Source organism: Vombatus ursinus, unplaced genomic scaffold (genome assembly GCF_900497805.2).
Source record: "Vombatus ursinus unplaced genomic scaffold, bare-nosed wombat genome assembly UNPS02014813.1, whole genome shotgun sequence".
Lineage (NCBI taxonomy): Eukaryota > Metazoa > Chordata > Mammalia > Diprotodontia > Vombatidae > Vombatus > Vombatus ursinus.
In genome coordinates, this window is record NW_020954591.1 from 12,426,083 (window position 1) to 12,451,034 (window position 24,952).

A 24,952-nucleotide genomic window follows, 5' to 3' on the forward strand; every position below is an offset into this window, starting at 1 on the left:
CTAACTACAAGAATAAACTAATTAAAACCATTTAAAAAGAAATAATGCAGTTACAATAAAAACCAAGGCCAGTAGTTAATAATAACCATTTCTTCCTTAAATTAAATGTCTATTTCTACCCATGCTACAAAAATCTATATATGGACTAGATGACCATTTCCAGCTCCCAAGTTCTATGACTCTGAATAACAAATGAAATGAACTACCCTTAATGCATGGAAATATGATATGATGGAAAAGGGGTGTTCTGATTCTCAATTATTAAATATTTTTATTAGCTAAATTATCCAGAGCACCAAACATGAATGACCAATTTTCAATGAATGTGAATACAATAAAATGTGAACATAATTGAATCTTTCTTAAATTATTCAGAAATACATGGATACTTGCGGAGCTTGCAGTGCCTCAGGTCCACTGTTATGAAATTTTCATTTGGAGTCAGAGGATGTGGGTTCAGACCTCACCTGTGCTGCTTTCTACCTCTATGACCTTGGGTGGGTCACTTCACATCTCTGGGCCTCAGTTTCCTCATCTGTAAAATGAGGGGGTTGGACTAGATAACCCATAAAGTCCCTTTTAAGCCTAGACGAACACATTTATACAAAGTAAAGAGAAGCCACAGGATAGGCTGGACTTTTGATAGCTGTTAGAAATCATCACTTATTCAGTTAAGAAACATGATCTATTGATTAACAAATAGAAAACACTTAATCGGCCTAGAATCTCCTTTAAAATGTGAAGACAAGGCTTTACTTCTTTTAAAAAATATTATAAAATAAACACTTTTCACTAAAACTGGTCTTCCTTCCATTATTCCAGATTAGTGGCACTTCACTAAATTAGTAATGCTTTATTAAATTAATGGTGCTAAGAACAATGCACAAGTCTGTAACTAATTACTTCTCTTCTCTGAGTCTTAGTTTCTTCATCTGTAAAATAAGAGCGCTAAATTAGATGACTTCAAAGGTCCCTTCCTGCTCTGACCTGTGAGCCTATGATCTTTATCCAATTTTACGAACTCAAAGTCATTATTTCTGGCTATCAAACTGGTTCAATTTATTTGAATCCTAAGAAAAGAGAAAAAAAAGTTAGCTAGTTTTTGTATATGCATGAACATATTTACTCAAATTAATAGTTGAATGACTTATTTTGTAGCCGAACTTCCATAAATTAATTTAAAATGATAGTGTATATTTTAAAATCCTATCTAGTTTGGGCTCTAGTCACCTTAGAAAGAAATTCATTTTATCTGTACCAGGTCTAAACATACAGAAAAGACTGAAGCTCAGCACAATTCATATTATTTATTTTCTTTTCAATTTATTACCTTTTTCAAGTTTTCATGAAAATATATTTTAAGTTGGTAGGCCCCAACTTCTTACAATGTTTTATCTTAAAATATAGAAAATAGTAGTAATAAAATTGGTGGAACTACACGAAAGGGGACACAAATGAAAGTCAGAAAAGTTCAAGTTTCATAGACATATAAAACTATCAATAACCAAGAAAATCTAAATATGTAAGACCGAAACTTAAATATTAGGATCTCTCAGGAAAAAAAATTCAAAAATATATCAAAGCATTCTTTGGTCTTAATTACAGTGTATCTATACCCAAAACACCAAAACATAAATTAAAATTCGACTGCTTGTTACACAAATTCAGATATATTTCTGGTCATATGATATTTGTCTGGCCAATCTAAATATGATAAATGCTTGATATAATACAGGTACTCTATATAATAGTAATTAGTCTTGTCCTCAAATGAACAAATGAGATAATATTTATAAAAACACTTAACACAGTGCCTGGCATACATAAGGCACTTAATAAATACTTATTCCCTTCCCTTTCCCTTCCTTCCCCACTCTTCCTCTAAAACCAATGTTACAATGAAGTTCTACTGTAAAACAGGATACATAAAGTACCATAAATAAGAACATTAGGCATAAGCTTTCTGGTAAAGACTAAATCTTTGTTTATGTAGAACCAAAGCAGATGTCATTTCTCTGAAAATACCCTGCAACTTTATGATGGTCATGGAATGTTTAATGACCAAAAAACAAAAACAAAAAACAAAAAAAACCCCCCAAAATAAAAAATAATCACCAAAAATAGCAGTAACCCAAAACTAGTGCTAAAATACAGTATACAAAAGGGGGAAACTTTTTTTTTCCAGGAGAGAGAGTTATTTTCATGTTTTAATTATTATTTTAATGAGCTAACCACTGCTTTATCACAGCAAGGATGTATAACCCTGGGTTCTCAAAAGCTATGTCAGGAATAGTACAAGCTCTGGCTTCTCCACTAAATAAGATGTTCTAAAATACACTGATATATATAATACCTCTCCATCCCTGGCTCTCATAAACCATTATTAAGATAAATTATAAGGTTTGTGAATATTTATTTGGAATATAAAGAGGAAATCAAACAGCTCTACACTGAGCTAGAAAAGGTTTCAAGACTATTGTCAGACGACCAGTAGAGCTAAATTTGGAGATTTGGCCACCAAGTAATGAATTTTTTTGACCACAAGAACTCATGAAGACTATCTCCTAAGCTGTGGAGGGAGTCAATCAGAATTGGTGAAGGGAGTATCTATAGTAATAAAATCACAAGTCTTTTGAAGTATGGAAATTCTGGTTAACATGATAACTCCAGGTTTCTAAAAGGAAGTATCCAATATGTATACTAATGGGCACTAATTGATAGCTACTTTATTTTGCTTTTAATGCATTTGTTTAGATTAGACTTTAATTTTTTAATGAATTACTGATAAATTAATACTAGACACTTCACAAAAGGAAAATGCTCAGGGCATCTAGGTGGCGCAGTGGATAGAACACCAGCCCTGGAGTCAGGAGGACCTGAGTTCAAATCCAGCCTCAGACCAAACACTTGACACTTACTAGCTGTGTGACCCTGGGCAAGTCACTTAATCCCAACTGCCTAAAAAATAAAAAAGTTAAAAAAAAAAAAAAGGAAAATGCTTCATCCAAGTAGATTAAACTAGTCATACTTTTTTTTATATGCTAGAGAAATAGCAATCCCATGTTAGTTCAAAAGACAACTGATATAAAATTTTTAAATAGCAGAATCACAGAAAATATGTTGAGAATATTAGAAGAATCCATTCTAGGTTATATCATTTTAACACACCACAATCTTAGTATCTGATCTAATTCAGTGCTATTAATTCTTTTACACTTACTTCCCTCCTGGAACCAACTGGATTGGCTGGATCAATGGGAACAGACAGACCAAAATTATGACCTACCACCAGTTAGGCACTTGTCGGCCCATTTAACAATTGTAGATCCATTTCATGATGTAACCCCACCTAATAGTATCCTTTTGCCCCCCAAGAAACTATAAAACCTGAATGTAGTTTTTTTAGCTACTGATCAATCACTACAAATTTCAACAGAGCAATCTGAAATACAAAAAATCATTGGCAAAAGCACATCTCTATCAACAACACAGATTGTATGTTAATTATAATCTCAGTACCTAAAAAGCAAGGAAATTCTTCAAATTCCTAGTCCGCCTTTAACTTACTTTGTGGTTCATAAAAGTTGTAAGGCCACCCACTGCTTAAGACACTTACACAATTATATGCTCCAAAATATCTAAATGCAATGAAATTTAATTCACACATATGCATGTCAAATATTTTAATGCCCTTAATGGCTTATTATAATGTAAGTTCTCCATTCACATTTTAACAAGTGAATTACAAAGGGTTTTTTTTTTGTTGTTGTTGTTGCTGTTTTTTTCCCCCCTTTGGTGAGGCAGTTGGGGTTAAATGACTGATCCTGACTCACACAGCTAGTGAATGTTATATGTCTAAGGCTGGATTTGAAGTCAGGTCCTCCTGACTCCAGGGCCAGTGCTCTATCCACTGCACCACTTAGCTGACCCAGTATTACACAAAGTTTCAAACTCTTTATGAAGATCTGCAATCATTGACAACAATACCATTTTGTAACTGAGTTCTTGGGAAATTAGATTTCTCCCATCATCAGTTCTGCCTAAATATTATGCTTCACCAAACATAAGATTTTATATAGTTCTGCAAGTCGAATCAACCAAAATCCAATACCTGAGGCACTGGCCAATTGATAAAATAAAAAGTGTCAGATAACCACATAATTAAATTTTAATCGATACCTTTATGCTATCCCTTTAAATTACAAATTAATCACAAACTTCATATCAGAAACTTTGTTATTCACCTTAATAACAGCTCACAATGGGAAGATAGGGATGAGGAAAAACAGTCCATATAATCATATTTTAAATCAGGTTTTATAGAGAAGCCTGATTCTACTTTTGATTACAACCTTTGTAGGCATGCCCCACAGTCACAATTTTCTATGAATGGTTAGTTCTATTGTTGCACCTTCCCCAACCATACCTCCAGCTCCCACCCTGGGGATATTGAGTTCAGTCCTATTGAGGGCAGCCTCAGATACCAGACCATGCATAATAGACGTTTTCCTTACATGCCATGACATCCTTGCCACTCTTCACTTTTTACCTCTTGCTCTAGACACTGGAGCATTGATTCTAGAAATAAACTATGGTTCCACTCACCATTCTTGTGAATTCCCAGACCAAACATCAACCCCACCCTCCTAATATGTGTTAAATTCTCTATCAGAAACTCTTTGAGGGCACAGATTGTCTGTCTTTTGTATTTGCATCTCCAATGCTTAGCAAAACAAATAGTTTGTAATAAACATACTTAATAAATGCTTTTTCATTTATTCATTTCTAAGTATTTAAAAGAATGTTAACCTCACATACAATAAATAGCAGTTTATACCACTAGTAACTGGAGAAACAGGATGTCGTAGGGGTTTCGTAGGCAACTAACTTAATTTGTCACTAGGAAGGAAATGACATGACCAAAAAAAAAAATGATCATTTTGTATGTTAAATGCTCCAAGTATTCATGTTAAAAATGGTTAGTGGATCAGTTTTGTTCTGTTTGGTCCCAGGAGGACAGAAATGAAAGCAATGTTTGGAAGGTGCAAAGGGGCAATTTAGGCTTGAGGTCAGGGAAAAACTTCTTAACGGAGCTATTTACATATGGAATGGGCTGCTTCAAGAGACAGGAGGTTCCCTCTCTTAGAGGTCTTAAAGCAAAAGCTAGATGACTACTTGTCAAGTAGACTGCAGAAGGTTGGAGTTGATGGCTTCTGAGATCCTTTCCAACTCTGAAAATCTGTGACTGTCATTTAAATTATGGTTGGGTTCTTACTCAACTTTTACTTCAAGACAAAAGAGGAATATAAAAAAATGTCAAGTCTAGCTAGCTTTTAACCTATAACCCAACTATAGAACTTAAATCATTTCATCCAAACTATATTTATTACCATATTCACACTGACACTGAAAACACACTATCAAAGTAAAGTGTCCTATAAACTAGTTTGTGAATGTACACTCAGGATCTCACGGAAGCAAAAATTCTTCTCATCCTTCATGCCAACTACAAATTCTTTCCTTAACCAAAATTATTTTTTTACCTATTTATTTTAACAAAATTAAGGATCTACACCAAAAACAGACATACCAAATAAATATTTAATAGTTTAAACATGTGATCTCTTCAGTGTGATTGGTCCTTCCATTAATGCAAACTGTTCTCACTCTCAACAAGATGGTCAAGAGTCTGCATCCAAAAACTATCATTCTGTGGCCAACTTGGTGATAAATCTCTGATCTTAGAAAAAAATGAATTCACCAGGATTACTTATCTTGATTTGTTGTGTTAGGTATAAAGTTCCTATTCACAGAGCAGTAACCTCTCTCAACTTCAATACAAATCAAAAAGGATTGATACTAGTTTTCAAAAACATAACCCTAATTACATTTTCTAAACCTAATTTTGGTGCTAACCTCATTCTAACAAGGTTTTGGACATTTAACAGGAGAAAAGGCAGAGTGGTATATAGAAAAGGGTACTGGAATTGGATACAAGGGATCTAGAATCAAATCCTGGCTTTGCCACTTATATAACCCTGGACAAATCAATTAACCTTACTGGGATTCAGTTTCCTCAAGTATAAAATCAGAGGTTTGGACCAAATGACCTCTAAGGACCCCCTCCTTCCAGCTCTAAAGCAGTGACCATATGGTCCTATTTTTTAATCAGAATTTACTGATTCAGTCCTTTAACTGACATTACAATTGCAAAAGCCCAGTTCTTTTTTTCCCTTTTAAAAATTTTTTTTGTGGGAAGAGGCAATCAGGATTAAGTGATTTGCCTGGGGTCATACAGCTTCTAAGTGTCGGAGACTGAATTTGAACTCCTCTCCTCCTGACTCCTGTCCATTGGGCTACCTAGCTGCCCCAAAAGCCCAGTTTTTAAAAGACATGTCTACCTTTGCTAGTAACAGCACCCTATCAACCCCACACAACAGAAATAAAGTTGAAATAGGACACAGAACCTAAAGATAGAACTATAGTCTTTTTTGTTGTTGTTTGGACCAGACCTGTGATTTCATTGCTGTAGGGAATTCCCAGTAAATAAATACTCTTGAGGATTGTCAAAAATAGACTTTAAAGAAAACCCATAACCCAAAGTAAAATTCAAATGCCCACAACTGGCAGCACAAAGCAAAAGCTCTCTCCTGATCTATACTGTGACAGTCTGATATATATAAACATAAGAAAAAAAAACCCGTAACAAACTTCAGGTAACTATTTTGGATCACAAAACAAGTATAAATTTAATGCTCAAACAAAATCTGATAAAATAACCATTTGGAAACTGCTTGGTTTTCTGTTCTTTATTCAATTGATCCAAGGTGGCAATGGTCTCTTGCTGCACTTCAGAAACCAACAGACAAAACAAAACAAACAAACAAAAAAAAAGAATTTATATAAATATATATATAAACATACTGACAAGCTCTCATAATGAAAATGGCACTTGTAAAAGATTTTATAAAAGATTTTATTTTTTTCCACCGCAGTTGAAAATTAATAAAAGTGTCAAATATAGGGGCAGCTAGGTGGAGCAATGGATAGAGCATCAGCCCTGGATTCAGGAGAACCTAAGTTCAAATCTGGCCTCAGACACATAACACTTACTAGCTGTGTGACCCTGGGCAACTCACTTAACCCCACTGCCTAACCAAAAGGAAAAAAAAAAGTGTCAAACATTCCCTAAAATTTAAAAATAAATAGATGAATGAATGAATGAATGAATGAATGAATAAATAAATGACCTCTAGAGCAGCTAGGTGGCTCAATACATAGAAGGACAGACCTGGAGTCAGGAAGACTCATGTTCCTGAGTTCAAATCTGGCCTCAGATACTTACTAGCTGTGTGATCCTGGGAAAGTCACTTAACCCTGTTTGCCTCAGTTTCCTTATCTGTGAAATGAGCTGGAAAAGGAAATGGTAAGCTACTCCATTATCTCTGCCAAGAAAACCCCAAATGGGGTCACGAAGACTGAAAAACAACTGAATAACAAAAAATACTCTGTACCAAAATACAGAGTTAAAAGAGTTGCCAAGCTGTTAATTAACTTGCCCAGGTTTGTAGTCAGTAAGTATCAGAGGTAAGATTTGAATACAGGTCTTTTAGATTCTAAGGCAGGCTCTCTATCCATTATATCATTTAACAAATTTAGTTAAATTATTAAATGTCTCAGTTGATACAGCAACCAATTTAACAAAAGGAGTGTTTTACTTTACTATTTGTTCATTCTGCTACACTACAATAAACTGTATTTCTTTCCCAGGGTTCCAATAGAGTAGAAAGGCAGAATAGATGGACAAGTGGGTAATGTAACAAAGGCACTGGCATAGCCAAGCAGTAATAAGCCCAGCTGGAAATGGGAAAAGCTATGCAAGACAAATAGCACGGTGGGGTTGAGGGAGAGAGACTTTAGTTACATATATATTAATAAATATAGTTAAGGGACAGAGGCTTTCATCAAAATAAGGCTACGCAGAGGTCAAGAAGAATGCAAAATGGCCAGGATCTCAGGGACAGCTGTAATAAAAGACATAAATACAGGTACATTCTATAATACTACTGGTTGAAGGAACTAGGGACATTTAGCCAGAAAAAGAGAAAACTTATGTAAGATATAATAGCTATTTTCAAATGAGAGGACTGTCATGTGGAATAAAGGTTTAGCTTTGGTCTGAATGGTCCCAAAAGATAGAAGTAGGACCAATGGGTACAAGTACTGGGAAGCTGATTTTTGGTTTGATATAAAGAAAAGTTCCTATTGCAGCTGTCAGTAAGTAAAATGGGCTGTTGTAGAAAGTAGGGACTTTCTAATTATTGAAGGTCATCAAGTGGAGGAAATGTTGTAGAAGACAGGATTCATGCCTCTGTTGAGAGATGCATGAGATGACCTCCTGGGGCCCTATAAACTCTGCAATTCTAAGAGTAAATTCTGCAGTATTTACCCCCTCACTACTTTCAGAATACAATTATTTCACCCAACCTAGTAATTCAACTTCCAAAATATCAAAAAGTTTCATGAAGCTGCTAATTTTTTACAAAGATACTGGAGCAGGGGTGGGGAACCTGTGGCCTCAAGTACAGCCCTTTGACTGAATCCAAACTTCACAGAAGTTCACAAACCAAAAGGATTTGTTCAGTCAAAGGGCCTAACTTAAGGACCTAGAGGGCCACATGTGACCTCGAAGCCAAAGGTTCCCCACCCCTGCACTGGAGTATTTCTTTGAACTATAAAACATAAACATCACCCTGAGTCTACACTGTAGTAATGTGTAAGTTACCTATAACTGAACTGACAATAATTCAAATTTAATGAAATAATTCTGGCTTTTCACTATCTGCTAGAATAGAATTTGACCTAGAGTTTCATTTTGTTTTTTGCTATGAATAAGTTTTCTTTTTAGGGGATCATAAAATTATAGTTCTAGAACTGGAAGGGGCTTCAAAGGTCATCAATTTACAGATGAATTGGGGGATTTTTTTTCACAACCGATACACAGAGGCTAACACTGAACTAACGTCACTAAGACATTCAAATGTCTCGAGCCGCTTTCCTCATTATGTAATAATAGTCTGTTTATGCCTTCTCACCTGGTACTCTTGTTACCAATAGCAGACATTTATAAGACGCGGCTAGATTATTAGTTAAATCTATAGTCATAGAACAAAGCAAAACTAATTGAACCATGCAAGGATCCACTAGTGACACTGGTTAGCTGTATTAGCACTGTTCACAAACCAGCTGGACTAATATATCCAATATTAATCATACTTTCACCTTACCTTTAGGAGGCAGCTCTTTAGTAAAAACAAAATATAAGACTCACTTAGCTATTTAGACTCATTTACTACATTTTCCCTTCTAAGTAATATACATATCTTTAGTTTTTACTAAATGTGGCCTCTTTAATGCAGATTTTTAATAGATTTTATTTATTTTTTTGTTTTTACATTGCCCAAATTTCCCCTCATATGCCTTCCATTCACCCTCCCAAAAATCCATCTCTCATATCAAAGGCATTTAAAAGATAATAAAAATAAGAAAAAGATTTTTAAAAGTCAGCAAAATTGACTGACATATCAAAAAAATTTACCATTATATTAAGGCTCCATACTCACAGACAGAATGTGCTGGTGAAATGTTTAACAACCAGCTTCTCAAAAAAAAAAATACACACTGAATATTTTTAAGCTTAATCTACATTTTTTCCCACCACTTTTGAAGTCTAAATAATCAACAAAACAATAAATCAAGCCCTGATTTATAGCATTTGTTGCCTTCTGGTATAAATGCTCTTACTGAGGATTTCACAGAGGCGATAAAAGCTGGCTCCAGCATTTTCCTGCCCATAGATATCAAACTCTCCAAAGGTGAGGGGGATGGTGTCTTCCCATATCTCTTCTTTGGCACATGATACAGATTTAAAGTTTAAAAGGAGTTTATGTTATGATGCATGATTTCTGATCTAGCTGTGTTCAGGTACACAAATGCTTAAAATATGCAAGACTTTGGGGTCTTTAACTTCATAAATGTTTCAAAGGATGATAACTTTACAGCTACTTAAATCAGTACTTAAATCAACCTCAGAAATGAAAAAAGGTCTACCATAGCATTAGAATATAAGCCTCTTGAAGGCAAGGTCTGACTCACTTTGGAATTTGTATCTTGAGGGCCTAAGCACAGTGCCTAAAATACAGCTGGCACCTAATAAATGCCTGTTCATTTAAGTGTTAATTTGCCTGAAGTCACCAGTTAAACTTTGCACAGATCAGTTAGTTTTGCTCTGTTGCATGACATAGTAGATAGGGGGCTAGACTTGAAGTGGAAGCTTTAGGTCCAAATGCAGTCTCTTGATACTCACTACCTATGTATACCATGGGTAGGCAAGTTGCTTATCCTGAGCCAGTTTCCTCATCTGAAAAATGCAGATAATACCTAAAGCCCCTACTTCTCAGGGCTGTGAAGCCTGGTTTATGCAAATACTTCTGCAAACTTTAAAGTGAGATATAAATGTCAGTTATTTTTTTTAACTTGTTTATATCTTTTAATCACCTATAAAGATGAAGAGAACTGTCAACAAACTCTTCACTCCAAATGTGCTTGATAACAGCAAAAGTTAATCTGTTTGCTTTCTCTTCTCCAGGTTAACTAACTACAAGTCTTTAAAAGTTTCCTTATAGGCACTATCTTCTATCATTTTAAGAATGGTTGTTTTCTGTTTTTCAATTTTCTCTTTATCCTTTAAAGAATGGAGAGACCAAACTTAGACATGATATTCTATAAAAAGAGACTGACCTAGGGTAAAGGAAAGATTATTTCCCAGCTTTATAATTTCCCAGCATGCCATAATTCTATAAGTACATGCCAACATCATTTTTAGTTTGTGAAATGACTTAAGACAATTCATGACCCAATAGAACACTGCATCAGAAATTTCATTACTTGGAAGTAGAAATAATAAAGAAGGTACAAGAATGATATATTCCTGGTGAAAAATGCTATAAAATACTAAAATAATAAGTTCCATCTGGGAAGTCTTGAAGCAAGGGGAGAAGAAAGGAGCTGTTAAAATTAAGGGAAAAGGAATAGAAACCTAACTTTACCAAGACTGGAGAAACTCTGGAAGGAGGAAGCCTTTTAAGGATACCTGTGATAATGATTGAACATATTTCAAAACCCCCCACCTCCCACTTCCATCTTCCTCTCCCTCCATCTGCTCCAAGTGATAGGCCTCTAGCACCAGAGTTGAACCAGCCTCCTCTTGCCCAAGAGAACAAGAGGCCCTCTAGGATGGTAAAGATAAAATCACTTTTTTCTGACTGCCACTTATCCCAGGGGAAATATATCCAAAAGGACTAAATCATAACTGTGATCAAGACTGACCTCAGTATGTATGTATAAGACTTAAAGGATTAGTTTAATATCTTAATGTAATATGATTTCAAGGCTTTGCCTCCCTGACCTATTTAAAAACAACAATTCTGTTTACCAATGCCCAGAATTTCTTTAACAGGGACATAAACTTTCATTTTATGGGTAGAAATAAAATTTTAAGCATCATAATACCGAGCTGAAGTAATATTTTGACTTAGATATTCTCATAAAAAGACTAACCAACCAATAAACATAAATAATTGCCATATAATACTTTCCTATTTTGATAGGAAAGAGGAATTTAGAAAACAGAAGGGCACTGGTCACTAGCTAAAGGAAGAAAAACAATAAGACTATAAAGGAGAAGTTAGAGAGTCTAAAAATAAACTTTAAAGTCTTCTCAATTCTTCCTAGGGTGAACTCACAGAATCAGGGCAAGATAATGTTTTGCTGTATACATGCAAATGGCGGGAGCAATTAAAATTATGTAAAGTAACACACTGCTCTGTGTGACTCAGAAAGATTCTGCTGTGGTTTTTCTTTTATTAAAACATAGTCAACTTTTAAGAAAGGGATTTTATTTTCACAGTATTCTTAACTGAGCTATCCCTACTTCAAAACTCATTGTGTTTGTTGTTCATAGGGACGTCCTCATCTCTTACAATACTGTGCACTTAGACTTTTCTCAATTCTATATCTAAGCATTTCCAATAATAAAATGCAGTATTTTATTCTCTAATGCCTTCTCATTTCTGCCAAATCATTTATTTCTTTTTGTTTTGTTTGTTTTTAGGATTCTTTGTTAGGTTCTTTTGTGTTCTTAGGTTTTTGTTAAGTCTTTGAAGACTCCTCCTGGGTAACTGGGTGGTTTGAGTTTTTTTGGTATTATTTTCAGACCATTCAGCCCTCCTATTATATACTTTTTTAGATCGCCATACTCCAATTTTTTTGAGCAATGTTGTGCTGAAGTCTAGAGGAGACGGAACAGATCAAAGTAAATGTGTGAATGGCATGATCCTTAGCAATGTGAAGGTATTTTTTCAAGAAATCTGGAAACATTATGCAAGTTTTAAGACAATGATTTGGGGAGACCATTTTCCAAAAATTTATTTAGGCAATTTTCAAATGGTGAAAAAAAAAAAAAGGTCCTACTAAAGTTCCCACAGCCACACTTTTTTATAGACTCACTTACCAATCCACATCTTTCACCTTCAAAACTGAGCCCCAAACTAATCTCCTCCATGAATCTCTCCAAATAGGATTCCTATTACTTTTCTACCTGATACTCACTTAGCATTCATTTGCACTTGTAAGTATTTTTATAGCCTTTCTATTGGGGTTCCAAAGTTCCTCTAAGGATAGAAACCATGTTGCAATTTTTTTTTGTAAATCTAAAAAAATTATTTGTAATAAATACACTGAATTGATTCCATTAATCACTTTTCCTGGTTGTATTTATCATACAAAGAAGGTAAATTAGTTTGGCATGATTCTCTCCTCAACCTAAGCTGAACAACAGATCTCCATGCACTTTGTAATCTTTTATGTGGATGAAAACTGATTCCTTAATGTCTTTAATTTAGAGACTAAAGAGTAAGGGATCAGGGACAGATATCATTGTATTTGCCCTTTTCTAATCTTCAGGGACTTCTGTTTCCTCAAAGCTTAGAGTTAGTAGCTTTATAATAACTAGATACCATCAATCTACCCTAATTCAAAATATTACTTTCTTAAGAATACTTCTCTATTCTAATTTGGCTTCCTACCCTCATGTAACTGATATTTGCTATGCTTAAATCACTGTTACATATGGGTCAAAAAAAAAATTTCCCTTGTTTTTGGTTATCAGCCTTTCTTCTCTATTAGGCTGGGGAAATATGCTAATTGAGTCTCCTCTTTTGCTTTACATAAGTGAAGGGGCCAGCATGGACAGTGGAAGAAGGCTGGACTTGGAATTCAGGTAACCTGAGTTCCAATGCTGGATTTTCCTCTGGGACCCTGGGTAAATCACTTAACCTCTCACTTTCAATTTCATCTATAAACTAAAAGGGGTGGATTAGATAATCTATAATTCTACAAAGCTAAGAACGTTTCCTAGGGATTTTTTTTAGTGAGATGTACCTCAAAATTATTTTTAAAATCAAGGAAGTGGGGTAAAGCCTGGAGCTGTGACTCTCAGGTTAGGAAATTCCCTCTATAGATGCAGGTCAGCACTTTCTCTACTATTTACAGTCTTAGACAGTTACCTAGAGCACTGAGAGGTTCGTGACTCCAAGTATTCCTGGCTTTGAGGACAGGTATCTCCTGCAGCTACTGTTATCATGCTATCTCTCATCTATAACTTTAAAAAGCAACTTATCCTTAAAACAATTATGGCATTTCCTTTTACTTTTCCTTGGCAATTTCCCACTTTTCTGGGCGATTTTTTCTTTTTAGCTTCTGCACAACTCTGATACCTTGTCATATTCTAGTACCCACTAATAAACCTCAACCATCAAGTGTCACTGAAGAATAAGTCTATCAGAAAATTAAGTATTCCAAATATCTATGGATTTGGCCCTTTTAATACCAAACTTTATTTTGATCAATTTGGGCAGATTTTTAAAAATATTAATTTTAATCTGAAATTTAAACAAAAAACCAAACTCATATGTATAAATCAATTTTTTAAATGAATTTCAACATAGACATCTATAGCAATCATTCTGTTATTACCTTCTTCTAAGTCTCCTTTGATTCTGTTTCCCCACTGAAACCACGACTCAATCATTTATTTGCTGATCTTCTGGTTCTGTTTTTATTTCGTAATACTTCATATAGCTTTCTATATTCTTTTATATTTCTCAGATAAAGTTATCTATCTAAATTATATATTTCTCCGTCATCTTAAACAAAGTAAAATGTAATTTAAACTTTTTCTTGATAACTGAAGGTTGTCATTAAGGACATCAAATGTTATATCCAGTGCCCTAATAAAAATGATGCCCTCAGGGTCCACTAAGATATGTAAGACTATTTGTAACTAATACAAAGTAGTCCTATATTGTGCTTGTCCTATTTCTTATGTCTGATCTTTACAGCTTCTTTGTCTGCCCTTGCTATGCTGTCTGCTGCTACTTCTCATGCTTTTCAGTGGTACTATTTGTAGGCACTCTCTTTTACTCTCCACTCTACTTTTATCAGCTAGTGAAGAAAACCCACAAACACACATTATAACTATGGGTGAGGTCTAGAGTAAAGAGGCTCTAACTGCAAAGCTCTCCTTTAAGTAACACACCTTCAGTTTTGAACCACCTAGTATTTGGGTTATTCAGCAGCTTTTGTTTTGCACTTACTTTCTAGTACTTGGTTCTCTTTTTAACTTTTTTTTTTTTTTGGCTAGGTAATTGGGTTAAGTGACTTGCCCAGGGTCACATAGCTAGTAAGTGTTATGTGTCTGAGGCCAAACTTGAACTCGGGTCCTCCTGAATCCAGGGCTGGTGCCTATCTAGTGCACCACCGAGCTGCCCCATTCCCTTTTTAATTAACAAATAAAGCTGCCAGTGAGCTGCTCTGGAAAAGGCAGGTATCTATGATTTGTGTCTATGGAACAAAAAAAAAAAAAAGAACCTCAAAGAAGGCTGGGTGATCTAGATTTTCTAGCTATGAGAGAGATCACAGGCATATCAAAAAGTCTCTTTTTCTAAAGTTAAAATTATCATGCATACTTTTTCCTTCTCCTGGCATCCTGATCCAAACAGTCACTTCCAAATACATTTCTAGCCATTTATACAGCTCAAATGTTAATGAGAACAAAAACAAAAAGACAGTCCACTCTAGATAATTCATTCTTTTACTAACAACATTTAACTAACAAAATCCAACATGGAGAAAAATAATAAAATCTTTGACTTCTATTTTTCAAAAAACTGTAACACTTTCAAATAACTAGCAACAGATGCGGTGCTTTTATAGTGCTCTACTGACATCTAAATTCTTCTTTAGATATTTAAAAATTAAGTAGTCAATTCTAAAATAATTTTAAATGGCTTAAAAACACAATGTTACTATATTTGCTTAAAGATACAAAAATTTTAAGCTCTTTTTGTGGTGTAATTGTTGTTCAGTAGTTTCAAGAGTTTAAGTTAAAAATAGCATCTTTGAAACCCGAACAAAGCAAGACAGTCATAAAACATGGTCAAAAGATGATATCTAGAAAAGCTTACATTAATAGAAAAAAGTCATTCCAGTATGACAAAATCATGTACTAAACTGAAGAGTGTATGTTAAAATAAACAAAATGGCAACAAAAAAAAAGGTAAGTAGCAAGAATTTTGTCCCAACATACCATAGTTTATCTATTCCATGCTCAAAGGTCAAAGGAAACTCCACACATAGAAAAGATGTGAATGAAAAGGCAAAGGAAGCAACAATGCATCCCATGAAGTATCTTTCTCCACTTTTTAAGTAAAGCTAATGAGCCCTACCTCACCAAATATTTACAAGATATTTGAATTCTTCAATCATTTTATATCAAAATCTAAAAGAAACCTACCTTCCTCCTCTGAGAGATGCTGAGGGCACCAAAGTCATTAAACAAGGATGAACCAGGTGAACCTAAAGGATCTGGAAAGTAAGTTACAATAAAGTTTCTACCTTACAACCTTACACAATAATGTATCCCTAAATTTTTCAAAAAGCAAATATCTATCATAGCAAAAAAAAAAAAAAGACATGCCCATAACCAAAATTATACAAATTAAGTTTTATGATTCAGCATATTGTGCTAGTTCTAAATTGAATTAATCAAATCCGTGTTTAGTCTAATACTTCAGAACAATTACATAATCCTGCCTAAATGTATATATATATATGTACTTCAGAGCTTAAAAGAAAAATCAGGTACATAACTGACTTCAAAGATATATGCTTGTAGAAATATTTGCGGGAAAAAAAATCATTTTAGCCAAATGACAAGTTGAAAAAAAGGAAGGAATAATACTAATAAATGTAGAAGGAACAAAGATAATTTTGATGGCTAAAACAAATTTTAACTGTCAATTACGAGGCTATTTTTAAAGATTGTGCCATTTAATTCCAGGCTGTATTTTTCTGAAATTCCATACTATTTAGATTACATCTTTTATATAAACTAATCTATATTTTCCTATATTTTACAATCATTGTAAGTTTGATTTCCATACCAAGAAGGTAAGAACTGAGCCTAAATAGACAAACATCAGATCACTGGAAAAAGACCAAAAACTAGATGGGATCTCCAACTCCCTCATTTTTAAAGATCAAAAAACCTGGGCCTAGAGAGTATAAGGGACTTACCCAAGGTCACAGAGGCAGAACAGTCAGACAAGATTTAAATTCAAATTCTCGTCACTCCAGAATCAGTGCTCTACTCACTGTATCACACTGCCTCCCCTCTACATCAAAATCCAGATGTTTTGAAGCATTGTTCAAATAAAATCATGAAATTTTCCTAATCAAAAATTCTAATCCTCTACAGCTGAGTGTTACTAAAAAAGGTAACTGAAAAGTATATTACAAACCTAGCTGTTTCATAAAATTAAATGTATATCAAATCCTATTTATCTAACAATTTATATTGTAATGTTGTCTTCAATTGTGATTTGTTAATCTTCAGTTACCAATAGCCTAACATTTATGTTTCTCTGTCCTATCAGGTTTTTAAGGAATTCATAAATTAATATTTAGATTTGCATAAAGAACACAATCCTTTAAAATATAATCACTCCATAATTTAGCTGTTTAATGACTTAATATTTTTAACAGGGCATACTTGAATTACTAATTGCTACTATTAATATTAGCTTACTAGTGTAAAATAACTAGTAATACAAAACGGGGGGAAATCCAAACAGATTACCCCAAAAGCACCAAAAAGAAAAAGGGGAAATATATAATATAGCACTACTAGTTTATATTTAAAATAAAATCACCTCAAAAACTGGTGACATTATTCCAGTTCATGCTACCACATGATTCCAATATTTCAAAGTCACAACCTAGTGATTAGTGTATTTTATTCAATATTTAATGAAGTTATTTTCCCCCTATTTGAAATGGGGGGAAAAAGCTGAAATTTAAAAATCATATCAGTTGTTTAAAATTATAATCCAAAGCAATTTTTTAAGAAGTCTTGAATTATGCAATGCAGAAAATACTGATAAATGTTAATATAAGAATTTTTACCCTTTCTGCTGATTTAGAAACATAGCATGAGGACTTATAGATCAGTGGTTTTGAAGCTATTTGAACATCCTTTGAAAAGTTTCAGTTCTTACCATGGCTGGCATATGGCTTGGCACTGTCATTAAGTAGACTTGGGGAGCTGCTGCTATTAGTCATCCTCTGAAAAATAATAGATACAGGGCTTTATACGGAACTGGGATATAAGAAAGTTAACAAAAAGTTAACTGAGTCAGTAACAGTCAATAATATATTCAGTAAATGCACATAGGTTATTTTTCATCATAAAACATAGATATGGAACTTGTACTTTTCCATAATTCACATTCACATCTGCCACTGCTCATCATAATGCAAGTGAAGAGCTAATAAATACCTAAATAAACAGCAATCCTTTGTTTCAGTTTTTCCATCTTTGTCCAAATAACCAGACAACTGGTTCAGTTTACTGAACTTTCATCCTCCCACTTATTCACAGGCCCATGGGATCCAAAGTATGAATTAAAGCCTCACAGAATGAGTTGAAAGGCAACTCAACCATCCATTCCACACTGTACTGAACACAATCCTCACTGTAACATACCCAACAAGTGGTCATCTGTCTGAAGACCTCCAAGGAGAGAATTCACCCCTTCAAGGCAACCCAATCCACCTTTAAACTGTTAGAAAACTTTTCTTGACATCAAGCCTAAATGACCTTCTGTGCCTATTTGCCTCTTTCCATTCTTGTTTCTTATTCTACCCTCCAAGGCCAAACAGGACAAGTCTAATAATTTCTCTTCTACATAAGGACTTTCAAACACTTAAAATAGCTTTTATGTTCTCCAAGTCATCTTGTCTACAGGCTAAACATCCCCAGTTCCTTCAACGGAGCCTCATATATGGATATATGTCATGATATGTGAATAGAGAGATCCATTCACTGTTCACCATCTACCCAGCAGCAATTCACATGATATACTGCCTATAAATTATACCTCCGACTTTCTACAGAGTTCTTCACTAGCAAGTAATTCATTCCACAGAGAGGCGTAACATCATACATTCTGCTGCACTGTGGATGACTACAAGCCTCTGCTTGTCCTTCCCACTAAGCTATGTATGCACATTCTGATGTGTGTAGATCACTGTGAATGGCACTAGAGAGTTACGCCTTCCTGCCATGAAACATTCTAAAGGCCAAATCTCCCTCTTAAATGTACATAAAGAAATTTTATCATCCCTTCCCTCTCAAAAAACATTACCTTCCCATTAAACTCAAACTAAGTGGATTATATCAATGAAGCAATTCAAGAAAGAATACCAGCAACATCTTCACTATGATAATTGTTTTCAGCTTAAAATCTATGGAACATCATTTCAAAATGTTTCAAAATTTTTTCAGATTAAACATAATCATAATCTATCTAATCTAAAATAATATAAACAGGAATATTTTCTATAAATTCCCCCCAAATGTGATAAATGAAAAAAAATTGGCTAAAACACCTTAAAACATTTCAAAGATATAAACAACACCTACTGGCTATTTGCCAAGCATTCCCTATTAATGGAACTCAGCTAGTAATCTTCTCCAATAACTGGTAGATACATCTATATTTACAATTTAGAACTTTAGGTCAGGAAACTTGATTACCTGTACATTTTTTAGAGGACTTAGATTTTTATTTAATTCAAGAACCCTTTATTGGCAATTGAGATAATAGATGTCCATAACTTATTGTCTTGTATTACATTTCTCAACAAGATAGTTTTTCTTAAAAAAAAAAAGTGTATGTATATATGTATGTATGTATGTATGTATCATAATGGATAAAACCTTTACTCACAAATTAGACAAGGAAGTAGGAATGAGACTCAAAAGAAAATGGAAGCATTATAAAGAACAACTTTCTCTCCTTCCAAAGATCTTTCAGACATCTCCTAGATACTATTTTACCCTATTATTTAGGATAAATCAAATTAATCTGACAAGAGGACAATATGCTAGTGAAAATATTATAATATACCAAAAATTGGTGATATACCATCTTTAAAAATATGTACACAAAGGATATTAAACAACATTTCTTTATATTTGACAAATTGAAATGAAATATTTCATAGATGAGAATTACTACATTATATAACAAAACTGGATAAACACTGAAGATCATAGAAGCACTAGCAGTTAGCATTATAATAATGACTACCACTTTTCAAGCTATGGTACTATCCAAGGTTCTGCTATGTATACTACTCTTTCCAAAAAACACAACAAAAAGGCACACGAAATGAGAATTTTGTCTTTAGAGCTTCCTTACCTCTTCCTCTATCATGTCAAGTCAAATCAATAAGCATTTATTAAATGCCTACTACATGGCAGGCACTATGCTAAGGGTCAGAGATACAAAGAAAGGCAAAAAGACAGAATCTGTCCTCATCCCTCCTCCCTTTTCTCTACATGTGTATTCTCCTCACCTCAGCCCCTATCCCAAATGCTATGGCTTCCAAAGGCCTGTCAATTAACTCTTTCTAAGGCCTTAGCTTTTAACTTAAAAGTTTAACTCCAGCTCCCACTCTCATTGTAAGATAGTCACATTTTTAAAGAACAGTTCCTGGAGATGAAAAAACATTCTAGATCCAAAGAAATGAAGTTACAATAGGGCAATGATTATTAGAGCTATGAAGGGACTAATATTTCAGTCCAAGGGGCCTTCCTCTTCTGCCTAAATACCATATTTTACCACCTAATCATGGCAGATTTTATGCCTTTTTGGGGAGGGGGGGCAAAAAAATATGGGGTGCAACCATTATGTGAAGCTTTTTTAAATATTTGTGCCAGTATTACTTAAAAATCATTTATTACTAACCTGTATCACTGGCAGAAAAAACTGTACAGTTTAGCTAGCACAGGAAGATGCAAGTATCACATGACTTACTCATGGCAGCTTCGCCTGCCCACCTGCTCCCCTTGCACCTAAAGCTCCTTCATTGGGTTCAGTGACAAAACCATTAGTATTGCAGCGCTCTAAACAAACCATGCAAGTCAGCTTTCAGAAATATACTGACAATTCATGTGTGCTGAGAATTCTAGACTCTCCATGCATGAGACAGAAATGCACATCCATATGCCACTGGTGAATACATTGCTGCTCTATCTACCTTTTAAGTGGCATGATTATAAGCATGCAATCATTACACCAATTTTTGGACTGAAACACAGGGTGTGATGATTATGCAGTGATGACAATTTTGCAGTGAAAATACAGTATCTATAAGACCGGTCTGTGGCACAGTGGCAAAGAGCTATAGAGAGAAGTACAGATAGGCAAACATGGTTGCCTTCCCCATTGTCTATGTTGCTGAAAGTCAGAAGCTAAGGAAAATACCCAACAAAAAGGTTGTCTTTGCATACCTTTGCAAAAAAGAAATCTTACAAAATCTGTTTCTAAGGAAAGTTTTGGGCAAAACAATATTTGGGCATTAAACATTACAGTTAGGACAGTATTTCAGTAAAATACTATAAAGAAATGATGATAGCGTAAAAAGATGTGAAAACTCAGACTTAGAGAAGTTGACTTGCCACGGGTCATATCATTAAAAACTATCAGAGATAGTATTCAAACCCAGGAATTTCCTGACTCCTGTTCCTGTGCTCTATGCACTATACTACACTGACTCAAAAGAAAACAGTAGCTCTAGCTAGCTGATAAAATGTGTTTATGTATGTATATATGTACACATACAAATATATGTACTTCTCTTTATTACCTTACAGATATATCTATAAAACCAATAGATTTCTTTTATATAATGAATAGAATACATACACACACACACACACACACACACACAAATACATGCTAATAAAAGAAATATTCCCTATTATTTGTAAGGTTCTTCAAATGCACTTAATCACCAACGACACTGTACTAAGAGCACTGAATTCCAGAAAATTACAAAGCCTCCTTTTTGAAATTCACAGTTATACAAAAAGAATCTATCCAATCCAGACTGAGAAAAAGTGCCTAAAAGATGCCTGCTATGCAGAAACGGCATCCAGCAAAGACAGATGAAGGAGATATTCACAGGATAACCACCGGCTTTCTTTGCAGGTGAAGTCTCTATACAACAACTCAGAAAGACAAGGAAAGAATTGAACAGGATGGGAAATCATGACAGTATTGCTATCTGCATTATTAGAGAAGCAACACTCAGAACGATATCCATTTCTAAGTGTGTGGGTAAATAAAACAAGAACCATATTCAACATTTATGCAGTTTCACATAACAATTCTCCATGGTAGTACAAGTACTATACTCATTTAACAGATGAGGAAATTGAGACTCAAATCTATATGTGCCTGCCCACCTTTGGGCTACCCATTTTTAAAGAATGCTTTCCCCTTCCAAAAGTGACCTTATATTCAGTTTAATCTGATTTAACTAAAAGAGCTGGGGGGGGGGGGTTTTGCGGGGGAGAGGGAAAGGGCAGGAAGACATACTATATTATGTAACCACAGTTACTACCTATACCTAAGAACAGACCGACCTGCAGGTACAGACCCTCTTCTCTGATTTAAAGCCTAAGTGAAGACTACTCTCCAGCAGTCAAACCATGGATAACATAAAAGAAAATATCAACTACTGAAAAATAATACAGTAATTATAGTAAATTCTTGCTAACATTACCTGCATCATGGGAAACTTGTTCTCTCCAGGACTTCCAAATCCATTGACTCCAACAAAGCTGGTGCTGAAATAGGAATCTGTGAGAGTACTATCAGTTAAAGCACCTCCATCTATTCCAGGAACTGAAATAGAAAGAAAATTCAATTGTTTAATGTTTTCATTTATAGAATGAGACTGATCTAATTTCTCTGTCCTAAGAAAATAATATGGAAATATTTCATTTGAATGGCAACATGAGGTGTGACTATAAAGGAATGAGGTTGTTGTTTTTTAAATAAATGTATCAAAAACTTACACATCCAGATAAGAGTTGCCCCCTCTGAAGTAGTAACCCAGGGGAGCCATGTACTTATTCCAGCGATGCTGCCTCTCTCTGCTCACTGCCTTGTGAGAACTCTTCTCTTAGAACTACTTTTAGAGATGCACTCTTTTAAAAATCCTCAATGGTTGGATTTTTGAAAACAGCCAAAAAACATTCAGAGCCAAATATAGTGAACACAGTGGACAAAATCAAGGTGGGTAATATTTTTTATCAAGAACTTTCACAGCTGTTACACTATATGGGACATTACATTGTCATGATAACAATGTCAATCACTGTACCACCAGTCAACTTTTTTTCTTGTACAGCGACTCCCTTAAAAGGTTAAGAATTTCTATATAAATGAGCCAGGCTGACTGCTTGGCACTGTGGAGTCAGTTCTGTATGAACAATGTCATTGATATCAGTGTAACAAATCAACACTGTCTTCCTTTGTGATTTTCACATGCAAAAATTTCTGAATCTCGGATAAGTTTTCCATGACAAGAGTTTAATACTGTTATTGGTTTGATACTGACACTGCATAGTTTATTTTGGGCTATTTGAGAGATAGCAAGTTTCATCAACAAGTCCAAGAATACTTTCAGATTCTTTTAACTTCTCAGAAAATGTGATATAAATTTTTTGCTCTAAAGAAAAGTACCTTCTTTTTATGCTGACCCAAGATAACATACACATATATAGTAGCATAAGACTGGACAATTTGATACAAACTGAAACATACTAGTACGTTTGAGTGAAGCATAAACCTCACATGAAAATTTGTTTCAATACTGTATAGCCACACCTCTTACTTTTTGATACATACAGTGTACATGTTAAGAGGCGACATTGAAGAATTTAGCCATTTCACAATGGACATTCAATGAAATAAAGGGCTTCCAAGCATGCCTGATGAAAAGACCAGAGCTAAACAGAAAATCTGACATTCAAAAACAATACTCAAGAGAAGCATAAAAAGGTAAACATGAAAGAGTAAACCTAAGTTTCTTAATGAAGTTAAACTGTTTATATTCCTATATGGGAAGATGATACATGTATCTCCTTAAGAATTTTATCACTATTAAGGCAGTTACAAGTTTACATAGAGAGAATGGATATGTCAATTATGTTGGAACGATCTCCTAGAAAATTTAATAGGGCAAGAAAGAAGGTTGTACTGGGGGAAAGGGAGAGGTAGAACTGGGAAAATGTCCTCACATAAAAGAGTTACACAAGGACGAGTTTTTACAGTGGCGGGAAAAACGAGGGGTGGAGGTTGACAATACTTGAACCTCAATGTCATTAGAACTGATTCAAAGAGGGAAGAATATATATACACGCTCTGTGGCATACAGAAATGTAACTTACCCAATAAAGAGGGGAAGGGGATGACTGATTAAGGGAGTCAGTGGTTAGAAGCAAAATAGACTTTGAGGAGGGGCAAAATAAAAAGAGAAGAAACAGAAGAAAACAAGATGGAGGGCAATACAAAGTAATTGTAACTGTGAATGTGAATGGGATAAGCTCATCCATAAAACAGAAGCAGATAGCAGAATGGATTAAAAATCAGAATCCAACAATACAGAAAGACACAGAGAGTTAAAACAGAGGGCTGGAGTAGAATCTAATATACTTCAGTTGAACTTTAAAAAAAAAAAAGGGGGGGGAGGGGTAGCAACCATGATCTCAGACAAAGCAAAAGCAAAAACTAGACCTAATTAAAAGAGATAATCAGGGAAACTTTTGCTAAAAGGTACCAAAGACAATGAAGTAATACAAAAATTTTACAGCAAAGATGTGAAAGTGAAAAAAAGGCAGGGACTTGCCTGAGCACTTCCTAATTCCCCTCCAAATAACTTTAATGCCTCAAAACAAATTCTGAAGCAGCAGAACCCACTAAAGGATGAGGTGAAACAATTTTCCAGCTCATGACAACTTAGAAAGTCGACAGGAAAGGTCTGCTGCACTGGTAAGAGTGGAGCACAGTCCAGTTGTAGGCCACACTAGCACACTCAGGTCCCAGCAAATGAGTAGACCTTGGGAGCACCTCAATCAGCAACTGTAGCAACTGCTTCCGGAACTCTCGGCCCACAGATGGTAAGGGAAGAGATTACAAGCCCTTTGCTGGCACTGGGGGCAAGACTCTGTTGCATTGCTCACAGATCCAGGTCACAGTCCTGGATGGCTGTCCCAGGGCAAGGAGGAGCACTAGCATAGCAGAGCTTGTAGCTGCATAAGAGCAGGGACTCTGGTCACACTTCCAGGGAAGAAAAGAGTACTTATGGTCATCCACAGACCAGAGCACAGGCCAGGAGAGTAGTAAACACACCCCTCCTTAGAACATACCACCTTGGAAGAACTTACAGGTCTCTAGAAGTATCTCTGAAAAGAACT

The 24,952-nt window shown here is 34.9% G+C and overlaps 1 protein-coding gene across 2 annotated transcripts in view; it reads right to left on the reverse strand.

Moving 5' to 3' along the window:
* Positions 1–24,952, reverse strand: part of PAN3 (poly(A) specific ribonuclease subunit PAN3) — a 139,668-nt gene that overhangs the window by 100,530 nt on the left and 14,186 nt on the right. For both annotated transcript variants that reach the window (XM_027877615.1, XM_027877614.1), the window contains exons 2-4: positions 22,255–22,376; positions 17,676–17,742; positions 15,914–15,984 (exon numbers count right to left, since the gene is read on the reverse strand). In XM_027877615.1, the coding sequence (XP_027733416.1) occupies positions 15,914–15,984; positions 17,676–17,742; positions 22,255–22,376 (260 nt within the window). The remainder of the gene's footprint in view (positions 1–15,913; positions 15,985–17,675; positions 17,743–22,254; positions 22,377–24,952) is intronic.